Below are 14652 nucleotides of genomic sequence, written 5' to 3'. Positions count from 1 at the left end.
AATGTATAATTTTTCTATGATCTTCCTTATTCATTGTGGAACTTATTTTTTTTTAACAACTGGAATATATAGTTCTCATAATCATCCCTATCTTATTATTGAGAAAACTGATCCTCAAACAGGGTAAGTGACATGCCTAAGGACACATAGAAACCAAATGATAGGAGTCAAATTTACACCAGAGTCTGTTGCTTTGGTCTGATTGGCTTCTCCCAGGAGCAAACCATGAGATAAGGATTAAGAGCAATTCTGTTTAGGAGGGGATCCCAGTAAGCACAGATAGGTAAGCAGGGAATGGAGACAGAAGAGAAGACTGTTGGAAAATGGTATACTGTCAAGCAGGTGACTACAGTGGAATTCTACTGGAAGCTCTGGGAGCCAGTGTAAACATGCATTCAGGGTAAAGGGGCTGCGGCATTTACCTAACATTTACATTCCTGGTCCATTGGAGGCTCTTTTCTGCTCAGGTTGAATATGTTCCCACAGCCACCCCCTACACATAGCTATTGGATAAAGAATGGTCCGTGTATGCAATGACAGGTTGGGTGGAGAAGATTTGGCAGGGCATAAATAGCATTTTCTACCACTCTTATCCACTGGAAAAATCCAATTAATGACAAGTAATATTTAAGACCCAGAAAGTTGTGGGACCTTGTGCACTTTTCTAAATATAAAAGTCAATCCAGTCTGAAGGCTAATGGAGCCTTATCATGTTAGTAGCCTGAACTTCAACCCATAATGCTGAACTTTGGTCTCTGAATTCTCTCCAGCTAAGAGCTAAGAATATTCTTATGCTATTTCTACTGTGGTAATGTCAGTGGTTCATTTCATAGCCTCAACTATGGAATCATCTCCAACCAGGGACCAACAAGTGTGTACACCACAATTTTGAGCTAATGAGTGAGAGTCTCCATGGGTGTCTTTTGTAAACAGAGTGTTTTATAAACAAAGTGTTTCGTAACCAGAGTATTTTAGCATCTTTGGTCATTCCAGTTATAGAATTCTAGTTACATTCCAGTTATTACTCATCTATTCCCTGGATAAGTTTTAGCTCTCTAAAAAGATCAATATCTTTCAGAGATTTGGGGAAATAAGGATCTAGTTATATTTTCCCCAGAATCTGCATACTTTAATAGTAGACTTTAATGTTGTTTTGTTAAGTGCTGCGGAATCAGTTCCTACTCACAGCTACCCTATATAGAGTTTCTGAGGCTCTAATATTTGTGGGAGGAAAAAGCCTCATTTTTCTCCAGGGGATTGGCCAGTGGGCTCAACCTTGTGGTTCACAGTCCAGTGCTTATCCTAGGGAACCACCGCAAAGATTTTAATAGTAGGCTTTATACATGGTGTAAGTCAAAAAGTTTGATATTGGATTTCAGTTCCTACATGAAACCAGGCTAATTCCAAACAAAATGTGTTTAAGATGTCTCTGTCAAGCAGTGAATGGCTGCAGACAAGTTCTCTCAGTATTGCTTTTGTCCTAGTGTGTCATTAGTGTGCCTTCAAAAACAACAACAACAACAACAAAAATGTGGTTTGAAGTCACCTAGCAGGGACATGGTGTCCTGATATGGCACTGTAGGAAAAGCACTGGACTGAAAGATTGGTTTAAACCACAAGGTCAGTGGTTCAAACCCACCAGCCACTCCTCAGAAACCCTATACAGGGTTGCTATGAGTCAAAACTGACTTGACAGCACTTACGAACAACAGTAGCAAGGACCATGGAATAAGATAGGCCTTACAATCAATTGCTGTAAATGTCACAACCAAAAACACCCTATGTAGTAGTTTTACTCTATGACACAGGTCTTGTGAGTTGGACCAGAGTTAATGACAATAGGTTTGTTTTTTTTGTTTGTTTTTTTACTTATAAAAAGACAGAAACACAAACTGGTAAAGTGACTTGCTTAGAGAAGCATAGTTAATAAGAGGCAGAGTTTGGATTTGAGCCTAAAAAGTCTGACTCCAGAAATTCTGTTTTTAATCTTGGTGTGCTTTTACCTCCTTCCCCGGCTTTTTCCATCCCTTGCTTCCCCTAGATGTTAGAGTGATTACTTAAGTGTTTCCCATGTTACTCTTCCTGGGCCAGGGCAGTTTTGCTTAGGGGAAAGCCACAAGCAGTGACTATAGCTACCCTTGCTGCAAACCTAAGCAGACACACAGGATCCCAGCACTTAACCCTAGGTTCTTATCTTGGTCCAAAATCATTGGCCCCATTCACTTAGGGGTCCCATTTGGCTCTTTGTCTAGGTCTACAGACCCTTCCCTGAAGATCAGGGTCTTATGCAATGTGTCATACCCTCAGTCTGAGTGCATGGTACTCCTGCCCCCATGCTGTCCCTTATCTCATGTGTTCAAGGTCAGAAATGGCTAACACTCAACTCTGTCCACAGCCTTACCAATGAGTAGGACCTGTCACTCATGCCTTCCTCAAGCTGGCCAAGATCATCCACTCTCAGCCTTTGCATTCTTCCATGAGGACCATCTTGCTTCTTTGACCTTCCATGACCACATGACACCTGCCCTATATTTATCAAGTCGTCAAGAAAACCTGAACAAAGTGTTCTCCCATACTGTTTTTCCAAAACTTAAAAATGCCAAACTCTTAAGACATCAGAAGTACCCTTAGTGATTTTGTCAAGGGGAGACTCCATAAATGCAACTTGAAGAATGACAAGGAAGCATCTGGAACTTGGAGTCTGACTTCCTCTCCCCAATCCCTGATTCCTGAATCTAGAGCAAGAAGATAACACTGCGGAGTGGGGCTGTTAATTGCTGCCTTCAGCAAAGGAGTGGCTGCACAAGAAATGAAGGAAGAAGCTGTACAGAAAGTAACAATGCTTACTGTAGAGTAAAACAAGAATGAAGCCAAAGATCTGATTCTTATCTTCAGGAAGACGCACTTTGATCTATAACCATCCTTCCCTTCTGGGAAAGGAGCTCTGGTAGCGTAGTGGTTATGAATCGGTCTGCAAACTGCAAGGTCAGCAGTTCGAAACTACCAACTGTTCCACAGGGGGAAAAGATGAGGCTTTCTGCTGCCGTAAAGATTTACAGCCTTGGAAACCCAGTACAGGGGCCTATGAGTCGGAACCGACTCCACGGCATATAACCAACCAACCAACAAACCCTGCTGGGAAGATGTAGGTTTTCTTGAGTTCTCTCCTCAGAGGATCAAATCTGAAGCTACCTCAGATCTAAAAGGCCCACTGATAGTATCAGAGTTTTGAATTAAAGGATAGGACAGGATCAGTTTCTCCAAGAGTATTAGGCATCAAAACCTGATTACAGTTGTTGGCATATAGTTGGATTATTCAGCATATTAAATAATTCAATAATCCAGTTATCTCTGCATATAAAAGACCAGGAATGCTTTACACCAAAAACCATACTACAGCCACCACATAAAAAATGTTGACAGTTAAGTGTTCATCATCCACATCACCAACTTTCTTTTCACAAACGTAAAGAAACCACCTTTGTGAGTCACACCTTGAGTGGTGAATAATGTCTAAGTTATTGTTGATGTTCAAGTTTGCAGCAATTACAAGTCCATGGTATATCATTATAACCTTATGACAACATTCTGCAATAGTTCTGTGTCTGCCTTGATAATATCAAATGTATTCTTTCATTTTAACGTTCATATCTGAAAAGTTTCTTGTAAATCAACAACTAACTGGTCTTTCAGGTTTCTGTTTTGTCTTTTCTTGTTTTACAAACCACCTGGCATTAGTTCACTTATCTGAAAAAAACCAAAACATAAACCTAATCATGTACCCCTACTTCTCAGGGATGCCATGAGGATTAAAATAATGTTAGTGTAAATGCCTTAATAAGCATTGGTATTTTGAAAACTCCTTGCAGATGTTGGCGTGTATCTTGCTGAAACAGTAGAATCCCACAAGGCTGGCACAACATAAACCACAATGCTCTGGATCCTATGGGGCTGTATGTAACCCACACACTGTGGCATTGTAGAGAAAGGCTCCAAGAGTCAGAAAGGAAGTGACCTGATTGTAACCCTGATCCAGAATCCACCAAGAGCGATGTCATCATCACCTTTCCTTGTCTAGCTTCTGTGATTCCAGAACGTTAGTATGTCCCCCTACAAACTTCTTCCAGAGGAAACTCAGCTGATTGATTTTCCCTCTGCTCAAGAATCAGTGTGTGTATACTGGAGTTTCAGACAGTTCCATTAAAAAAGCCTCTCCCCATGGAACTCTCTGTTCAAGTCAAACATAATGAATTCTTTCCCTGCCACAGAACGGACTGGAATCTTTCTCATTTCCATCTGCAAAATGTATTTTTTAAAGCATGATTGGTTTATTTTCATGCTCTGTTTGTTATTAAAAGAACGGAAAGAACCTTTCTTCAGAACCAGTGGTATTCATTCTAAACTTAATCCTGGAGTAACTTCTTTTTGATACAAAGCCACTATAATACAAAGCCTCTGGTTTTGCAGATTTTTCAAAATCTTAGAATATCCCTTTTTGAATAACTGCTAATTGGTACTGTAGGATAAGCACTGGACCACTAACCTCAAAGTCAGTAGTTCAAACACACTAGCTGATCCTCAGAAACCTTACACAGGGTCTCTATAAGTCAGAGCCACCTTAACATCACTTAATAATAACAATTTTAGATCACTTGGATTTATTTTGGTTGTCTTCAAATTGGAGCCATGTTCATCCCATGTTATTTATATACACAAATATATAAATTCCAAGTCCCAGAAAGAAAACATTCTTTAAGTGGAGGTGTTTATATTCACCTCTTTATACCATTCTGAGGCTAACAGATCTATGATTGTTGATGTTGAAGTGCTATTGAGTCGGTTCTGACCCATAGCTACCATATTCAGGGTTTCCGAGGAATGACTGGTCTATGGCAAATTATAGACAAAAAGAATTCCCTCAATAACATGGATTCCTTCAACAATTTAGGAATCCAGCCTGAGACAAAAGTAAACATCAGTAGCAATATGTTGTTGGTGTTAAGAGCAGAGGAGTTGATCCTTTATTATCCCTAAAATCCTCCAAAATAGGAGGGTTTTTTGGAGTGTTTTGTTTTGTTGTTGTTTTTTCCAGTTTCCTAGGCTGCCATCTAGTGGTTAATGATATAACCCATTGCTATCAAGTTCATTCTGATTTATGAGGATTCTACACTTAATTGTGCTCATGAGGAATCTGTACCTGGACCAAGAGACAGTTGTGCGAACAGAACATGGGAACACTGAAAGGTTTAAAATTAAGAAAGGTGTGCGACAAGGTTGTATTCTTTCATCATACTTATTCAACCTGTATGCTGAGCATATAATCCAAGAAGCTGGGTTACATAAAGAAAAACGTGGCATCAGGATTGAAGGAAGACTCATTAACAACCTGCGATATGCAGATGATACAACCTTGCTTGCTGAAAGTGAAGAGGACTTAAAATATTTATTGAAGAAGATCAAAAAAGCACAGCCTTCAGTGTGAATTACATCTCAATGTAAAGAAAACAAAAATCCTCACCACTGGACCAATAAACAACATTCTTATCAACAGAGAAAAGATTGAAGTTGTCAAGAACTTCATTCTTCTTGGTTCAACTATCAACACTCATGGAAGCAGCAGTCAAGAAATCAAACGATGTATTGCGTTAGGCAAATCTGCTGCACGAGACTTTTTTGAAGTATTAAAGAGCAAAGATGTCAGCTTGAGGACTAAGGTGCGCCCTACCCAATTCATGGTATTTTAAATAACCTCATATGCAGGCAAAACTGGACAGTGAATAAGGAAGACTGTAGGAGAATTGATGCTTTTGAGATATGGTGTTGGAGGAAAATATCGAAAGTACCATAGGCTGCCAAAAGAACCAATAGATCTGTTTTGGAAGAAGTGCACCCAGAGTGCACCTTGGAGGCCAAGATGGCCAAACTTCGTCTCTCATACTTTGGACATATTGTCAGGAGAATCTAGGCTTTGGAGAAGGATATCATGTCTGGTAAGGTGGAGGGTCAGAGGAAAAGAGGATGACCCCAGTGAGATGGATTGGCCAAGTGTCAACATTAATGGACTTAAGTGTGGCAACAGTAGTGAGGTTGGCACAGAAATAGGCAGTGTTTCGTTCTGCTGGGCATAAGGTTGCTATGAGTCGGTACCGATTCGATGAAACCTAACAACAACAACATAGGACTCCTAAGGACCTCTGGTAACATAGAGTCGGGCTGCTAACCCAAGGTCAGCAGTTCAAAACTACCAGCTGTTCCATGGGAGAAAGATGAGGCTTTCTGCTCCTGTAAAAATTTACAGCCTAAGAAACCCTATACAGGAATGCTATGAGTCAGAACCGACTCCACGGCACACCATCATCACCACCATAGGACTCCTGCTGTGGTGTTGTAGGATAAGCACTGGACTACTAACCACAAGGTTGATGGTTCAAACCCACCAGCTGTTCCTTAGAAATCCTATGCAGCGTCACCAGGAGTCAGAACTGAGTCGATGGTACTTAACAACAATAAACTAATGACAAGTTCAGCAGTTCAAACCCACAAGCTACTTTCAGAAACCTTATACACTACAAGGTCACTATGAGTTAGATCCAACTTGATGACACTTAACAACAACACAAAACAAGTAGAGCTGCCTCATAGGGTTTCCAAGGCTATAATCTTTACAGAAACAGACTGCTACATGTGGCTCAAAATGTCAAACTTTTAGTTATTGGTTGGTTGGTTGGCCAGTCATGTGCCATGGAGTCAGTTCTGATTCATAGCGACCCTGCATAGGGTTTCTGAGGCTGTAAATATTTACAGGAGCAGAAAGCCTCATCTTTCTTCTGTGGAAGGCTGGTAGTTTTGAACTGCTGACCTTGAGGTTAGCAGCCCGACTCATAATCACTATGCTACCAGAGCTCGTTTTGGTTATTAACTGGGAGTATTAACCACTGAACCCCAGGACTCCTTGGTTAATGATACTATGTTACTAAAACGTGATCCTGTGAACATTCAGAAGATATGTGCCTATCTTTAAACACACACAGAGTTAATTAAAAACAAATACTATTGCAAATATAAGGCAATTATTTTTCCAATAATTCTTATTTAGAACCAAAATGTCTTTCTGGTTTCCTGGTCTACACTTTTCTCTCCAAAAAAGAAAAGTGATTCATTCATGAAATAAAAAACAAATCCGCTGCCATGGATTCCAACTCATGCCAACATTCTATAGGGTTTCTGAGACCATAAATCTTTATGGGGGCAGACAACCTCATCTTTCTCCCCTGGAGTGGTTGGTTGATTTGATCCACTGACCTTGAAGTTAGCAGCCCATTGCTTAGCCCATAGAGTCAACAGGGCTCCTTAATCATTAAATATTTTCTGGAAAACATGTGAAAGATGGAATCTGTGTAATGTCGTTACCTGTTGGAAGAAAATTAAAAAACTTTCCATTAAAATGAGCAGCAGAAAAGTACTGAGACAGAAAATTTCTGAGACCTAGAAAATCCAGGCAGTCCATCAAATTGTGGCTGTCATAGGTTTCATTGTATCTAGTACTAACACTGTACATCAGGATGAAAACTATAAGGATGAATTAGATAAGATCCCTGCCTTCCCTCCAGGAGAGACATAATAAAAGCTAATAATGAGCAAATGACGAGTGCTTAAAAGAAGAATCTATGACTCATCAGGCTCATAGATTCTTCTGAGTCATCAGGAAGGAGCTCTGGTAGCGTAGTGGTTACGAATTGGCTATGAACTACAAGGTCAGCAGTTCGAAACTAACAGCTGCTCCGCGGGAGAAAGATGAGGCTTTCTGCTCCCGTAAAGATTTACAGCCTTGGAAACCCTGTATAGGGTCGCTATGGGTAGGAACCGACTCGACGCCACTTAACAACAACAACAACAACAACAACATGAGTCATCAGGACAGCAAGGAGACAGCCCTTAACTGTACTTGTACTATATTACTGTTCAGAAGAGTTTGAGTTGAGATTTAAGTAATAAATGGAAGTTCCTTAAACAGACAAGAGGGTAAAGTCATATAGGTAAGTTGGTAGCCTCTGTATTAAGTACACCAAGAAACTGTAACAGAAAAATAGACAGGAGCTAGAATAAGAAGGGTTTTTTGCAGTTGTTTCAGTAGCTGTCAGTATGTTGTTGTTGTTGTTAAGTGTTGTCGAGTCATTTCTTACTCATAGTAACCCTGTGTAGGGTTTCTGAGAAGCAGTTGTTGAGTTTGAAACTTGCAGTTCAAACTGACTGTGTAGTCCAGCACGTTGTCCTGCAGCGCCACACCAGGACCCCAGCTATCAGTAGACCAATTTAAAATTGGCATACAACAATAAGTATTTAGTTTCCAACTATCAGTTTGCTACAGGTGGAGAGGAGTAATGGTACTTTGCAATTTTCTCATCCATTCCTGGTGATTTCATGATAATGGCAAAAGAATGAGGGAAAACAATAACATGGGGGGCCTTTTAAGGTGTATGCATGAACTAACACACGATCTCTTTTCTGTTTTCTGTTACTCAAAACAAGTCCATCTCTTAGCTGAATCCAAATTAAGGAGCAGGGAAATATGTTCATCCCTTTAATGGGAAGGACTGCAAAGTGACATGGCAAAGAATGTGCGACAAAGAGATAGAAATGAGGCCAATTATGTGGTCTGCCACAAGCTCCATCTTGAAGATGGTAAATTTGAAGTGCCTGAGGGTTTGCTTTAAAAAGTGTTGTAAAAATTATTCTAGAACTCAAGCTAGAGATCTGGCTTTGAGTTATGGATCTAAGAGTCCAAAGACCGTGCCCACCTTTCACCCTTAGCCCTCATCCACTCTTTCAGAATCTTTGAGTCATGAAATCGCAGATTCTGCATTTTCACAAATTCCTCAGATGATTTATATTTATGTATACAATCAGCTCCAATAGAGAAAGGTGATGCTTTCAGCTCTAGTAAAGATTTGTTGTTATTGTTGTTAAGTGCAATCGAGTCAGTACTGATTCATAGCGACCTTATGCACAACAGAACTAAACACTGCCCATTTGAGCCCATTGGTGCTGCCATTTTGCCAATCCATCTCTCTGGGGGTCTTCCTCTTTATCTGTGACCCTCCACCTTACCAAACATGATACCCCTCTCTGGTGACTGGTCCCTCTTGACAACATGTCCAAAATATGAGAGACAAAGTTTGGTCATCTTGGTCTTCAAGGAGCACACTGGCTGCACTTCTTCCAAAATGGATCTATTGGTTCTTTTGGCAGACCATGGCACTTTCAATATTCTCCTCCAACACCATAACTCAAAAGCATCAGTTCTTTTACGATCTTCCTTACTCACTAGTAAAGATTTACAGCCTCAGAATTGCTATGCAGGGTTGCTACCAGTTGAAGTTGACTCCAAGGCAGTGAGTTTGAAACTGGAATGTTATGTAAAGGAATAAAAAAAGAAAAGGACAGGGTGGAACCCCAAAATAAAAAGGCTGAAAAAAGGAAAGGACTCTCACAAAAGATACTGAAAAAGTGGCAAAAAAAAGTTAGGAGAAAACCAAGAAAGAGGAGTGTCCTGAAATCAAAGGTGAGACTTTTAGAAACAAGTGTCTGTTTCATGTGTCAAATTCTGCCCACATAGTAAACAGCATAAGGACTCAGAAGAGTCCCCAAAAGTCTGACAATTAGGAAGCATTTTATGAACAGAGTGCAATATTGACTCCAGGGATATTGTTATGCCTGTTTTATTGATGGGGAAAAACATGTGGCATGAAAAATGAGGGGCATGAAAAAGTTCATGGAAAAATGGAATGAAAAGATAATAGAATTTTTCTATGGAATTTTTGAAGCCCCTCATACAATCAGTACAGAATGACAACAGCAATGGGAAACGCATAACAATTGTGAGGTTGATGCAGAACCAGGTAGTGTCTGACCCTGTTATGCATAAGGTTAGTACAGCACCTAACAACAAGGCATTATCTACTTCTCCTGTTCTCAGGGTAAATGAGGCTGTGGTTCGTATAAATGATTTAGTCTTGTATATCAGTATCTTCTCTGAGTTTCTAATTCCTGTTTTTATCTTTCTCTTTTTCTCTGATGGGTAGAAATCAATTGTTGTATCTTAAAGTGGCTGTTCACACGCTTTTAAGACCTCAGATACTACTCACCACATTGGGATGTAGAGCATAAACGATATGAACTGCATTATATTGTCACCATGAGACCTTGGTTCTTAAGCCTTCAAATCCAGAAAACCAATCTTATGAGGTATTTCGTTACATCTAACAAGTAGCTGTAACAGTGCCCTATGTAGTTTTGGGGTTTATTATACACACACACACATACACACACACACACACACACATATATATATATATATTGTTGTTACGTGCTGTGGAGTCGGTTCAGACTCATAGCGACCCTGTACAGGGTTTCCGAAGCTATAAATCTTTACGGAAGCAGAAAGCCTCATCTTTCTCCCACGAAACAGCTGGTAGTTTCGAACTGCTGACCTTGTGGCTTTCAGACCAATTTGTAACCACTACGCTACCAGAGCTCTGTATCTATCTATCTATCGATCTATATAGAGAGAGAGCGAGAGAGAGAGATACAAACACATATATATGCACATGCACATAAAGGTACATCTGTATATATACACACATTGTTGTGTACCGTCAATTTGAATACAACTCATAGTGACCCAGAAACTCATAGTGTTTCTGAGAGCACATGGTTGGTTTTGAACTGCTGATCTGTGGTTACCAGTCCAGTGTTTATCATACAGTGCCACTGGAGAATTCACATACATACAAACTCATACTTACATATATGTATATATACAAACGGATGTAACCACATATATAATTTTGACTGTTGTTAACATTATATGTGTTATAACTTTCATCAAAACTGTCCTTTTCTTTTGTATACTTCTTACTGACATCATTTACGTCAGTCAAGCTGTGTGCTTTACACTTATACTTGATTTCCATCAACAATAAATAAATAATAGGTGTCTTAACTATCTAGAGAATAATTCTCTCCCCCTACCCCTGTTGTCTTTGTTGTTAAGTGCCGAGTCAGTTCTGATTCATGGCAAGCCTGTGTAGGATTTCTGAAGAGTAGCTGGTGGATTTGAACCACTAACCTTGTGGTTAGGAGTCTAGTGCTTATCCTGAAGCATCAGGATTCTGAGACCACTAAAGAACATTGGTCTTTGTTTGTATACCTATTCTTGTATTTTTGTAAACGTGGCATCATATATTTGTCCTTTTGTAATTTACTTATTTCATTCAGCATAATGTCCTCCAGATTCTTCTATAGTATAATATGTTTCAAGAACTCATCATTATTCTTTCTGGCTACATAATATTCCATAATATTTGCCACATCTTGTTTACCCATTCATGTGTTAGTGGGCACTTATGTTGCTTCCATCTTTTTGCTGTTGTGAATATTGCCACAATGGACATAGGTGTGCCATCTGTTTGTCTTTATGATTAAATCTATAGAGACTATACCCCTGAGGTGAGGATGTGAGTAATGTCAATCTCAAAACAAGACCGCTAAGAGCAATGTTGCCCTCTCTGCAAACTTGGATAAACTCTAAAGCATTAATGGCCAAATAATTGGTAAGCTTACTTATATATCCTAGAGTTCATTTTAGCCTGGCAACAAAGCCTACACCTAAGAATGCATCTAATACAGCATCCCAATCCCCCTAAAACAGGAGAGGAGAGCCCCCTTTTGTTTTGCCTCATCAATATTTTTCAGGGGTTATCAATTACATTAATTATATTGTGCAACCATTACCCATAATCACTGCCAAATTCTCAATCACCATAAACAGAAACTCACTGCTTCCCTCCCATGCATGGTAACATCAAATAAACATTGTTTTCCCTATGTTTGCATATTGTTATTTGATATAAATTGAATCATATAGTATTTGTCCTTTTGTGACTGATCTCTTTCACTTGGCATATTTTAAAGTTTCATCCATGTATCAGAATGTCATTTCTCCTTATAGCTGAGTATTATTCCATTGTATGTATGTACCACATTTTTCAATCCATTCATCTGCTGATTGAGTCCTGGTATGGCACTGTAGGATAAGCACTTGACTTCCAACCACAAGGTTGGTGGTTCAAACCCACCAGCCACTCCTTGGGAACCCTATACAAGGTCCCTCTGAGTCAGAACGGACTTGATGGCACATGACAACATCTGCTGATGGACATGTACAATGTTATCGTAGCACTTATGAATAGTGCTACAATAAATGTTGGTATACAGGTCTCTGTTACCATTTCTGCTAGCACTTCTTCTGAGTGTATACGTAGGAGTAGAATTAGTAGAATTGCTGGATCATATGGTGATTCTGTTTCACCTTTTGAGGAACTACCAACCCGTTTTCCACAGTGGCAACATCATTTTTTATTCCCACCAGCAATGAATGAAGATTCTCTCCACATCCTTTTAACATTTGTCATTTTCCTTTGTAAATTTTTAGTATATATATATATGTTTTTTTAATCTTAGACATTGTACTGCAAATAAGATGGTATCTCATTGCAGTTTTGATTTTGTATCTAGGAGAAGAGAACCTTTTAAAAGACTGTTACACCTTGTTGTTCTGGTGTGGTTGACTCTGCCTACTAGTTAAAATATGACCATTTATCTAGCCAGAGTTAAATTTTACTCTTAACATCTCTCTTCCCAAATGTCCTCTTGTTACAATTTAGTTCTCTGAAAATATAGGTATGAGCCGATGCCTAAAACACCTGAAGCGATTTGGAGAGAGAAAGTGAGAGAGGAAAAGAAAAACCCTGTCATAACTCAATTTCTTTCTTTCTTTCTTTCTTTTTTTTTTCAAGACTCACAAAACCTAGAGATGCTCCTGAAAGATGCAGTAATTTATGGCCAGCCACGAACCCACAGAGCTTGGAAAAAGATTCTTATCCTTGTGGAGGGCATCTACAGGTATGTCCTAGTTGGAGGTGGTGTAACACTCTGTGAGGCACACCAACATCTGAGAAACGGAACATCTGAGCTCTCTGCATTAGACATAGAAATAAGTCAGATGTAGGAATTTCAGAGGGGTCTAAGGTCGAACTACTAATGTGAATTATCATTATGGGTCTTTTGAATATGGTGGGTCTACTAGGAAGCTGCTTTGCTTGTGAAGTCTCCTTCAGAAATAACGTCAGAGGTCATTGCTTAGCTTGCTGTATTAGTGTCTTAGGGCTTGTATAACAAACTACCACAAACTTTGGAGATTAAGATAGCAAACATTTATTTACCCAATTCTGGATGCAGGAAATTAAAATTCAAGATATTCTCAGGGCAATATCCCCTCTGACGACTCTAGAGGGGAGTTCTTCCTTATCTCTTTCAGCTCCTGTTCACTCCATTTTCCTTAACTTGTGGCAGCATTACTCCAGTATCTGCTGACATTTTCACACGGTCTTTTTCCCTGTATTCCTGTATTTCACCAATCTCCTTCTCCTTTCTTTTATGATTCCAGTCATTGGGTCTAGGTCCCAATGCACTAGGTCCCATGCACTTTGCTGTTAATTAAAGGATCCACAGCTTGAACTCACCAGCCACTCTGCAGGAGAAAGATGTGGCAATCTGCTTCCATAAAGACTGTTGCTTTTAGGTGCTGTCAAGATAGCTCTGACTCATAACAACCCTGTACAGAGTTTCCAGGAGCTGCTGGTGGGTTTGAACTGCTGGCACTATGGTTAACAGTGCAGTGTTTATGATACAGCACCATACCAGGTCACTTCCATAAAGAGTATAGCCTTGGAAACCCTATAAGACAATTCTACTTTGTCTTATAGTGTTGCTATGAGTTAGAATCAACATGATAGCGGTGGATTTCCTATCCAAGATGATTTCTTGAAATTCTTAAATACTGCTATCTATAAAGACCCTTTTACCAAATAAAGTCTCATTATGATGTTTTACCACCACTCGTCTGTCAGTTTGTCATACTACGGTGGCTTGTGAGTTGCTGTGATTCTGAACGCTATGCCACCGGTATTTTACATACCAGCAGGGGTCACCCATGGTAGACAGGTTTCAGATAAGCTTCCAGACAAAGACAGACAGGGAAGAAAGAGTAATGAACTAGTTCTGAATATTTAGTCACCAAAAACTTTATAAAATACTGTCAGATATAGTGCTGGAAAATGAGCCCCTCAGATTGGAAGGCACTCAAAATGTGACTGGGGAAGAGCTGTATCCTCAAAGTAGAGATGACCATGATGACATGAATGGAGTAAAGCCCATAGGATCTTCATTTGCTGATGGGACACAACTCAAAATGAAGAGAAACAGCTACAAACATCCGTTGAAAATTGGAACATGGGATGTACGAAGTTTGAATCTGGGAAAACTAGAAGTTGTCAAAACCAAAATGGCATTAGTGAGCTGAAATGGACTGGTATTGGCCATTTTAAATCTGACAACCACATGGTTTACTATGCCGGAAATGACAAATGGAAGAGGAATGGTGTTGCATTCATTGTCAAAAAGAACATATCCAGATGAATCATGAGGTACATCGCTGTCTGTGATAGTATAATATTCATGCGCCTAAAGGGAAGTCTAGTTAATACCACTATCATTCAAGTATACACACCAACCACTAAAGCCAGTGAGGAT

The 14652-nt window shown here is 39.6% G+C and overlaps 1 protein-coding gene across 1 annotated transcript in view; it reads left to right on the top strand.

Moving 5' to 3' along the window:
• The window catches only part of SPTLC3 (serine palmitoyltransferase, long chain base subunit 3), a 235475-nt gene that overhangs the window by 132197 nt on the left and 88626 nt on the right, over positions 1-14652 (top strand). Inside the window, exon 7 of the mRNA XM_006865623.1 lies at positions 12858-12963. Within this exon, the coding sequence (XP_006865685.1) occupies positions 12858-12963 (106 nt within the window). The remainder of the gene's footprint in view (positions 1-12857; positions 12964-14652) is intronic.

Source organism: Chrysochloris asiatica, unplaced genomic scaffold, assembly GCF_000296735.1.
Source record: "Chrysochloris asiatica unplaced genomic scaffold, ChrAsi1.0 scaffold00080, whole genome shotgun sequence".
Taxonomy (NCBI): Eukaryota; Metazoa; Chordata; class Mammalia; order Afrosoricida; family Chrysochloridae; genus Chrysochloris; species Chrysochloris asiatica.
This window is presented reverse-complemented; position numbering and strand designations above follow the sequence as displayed.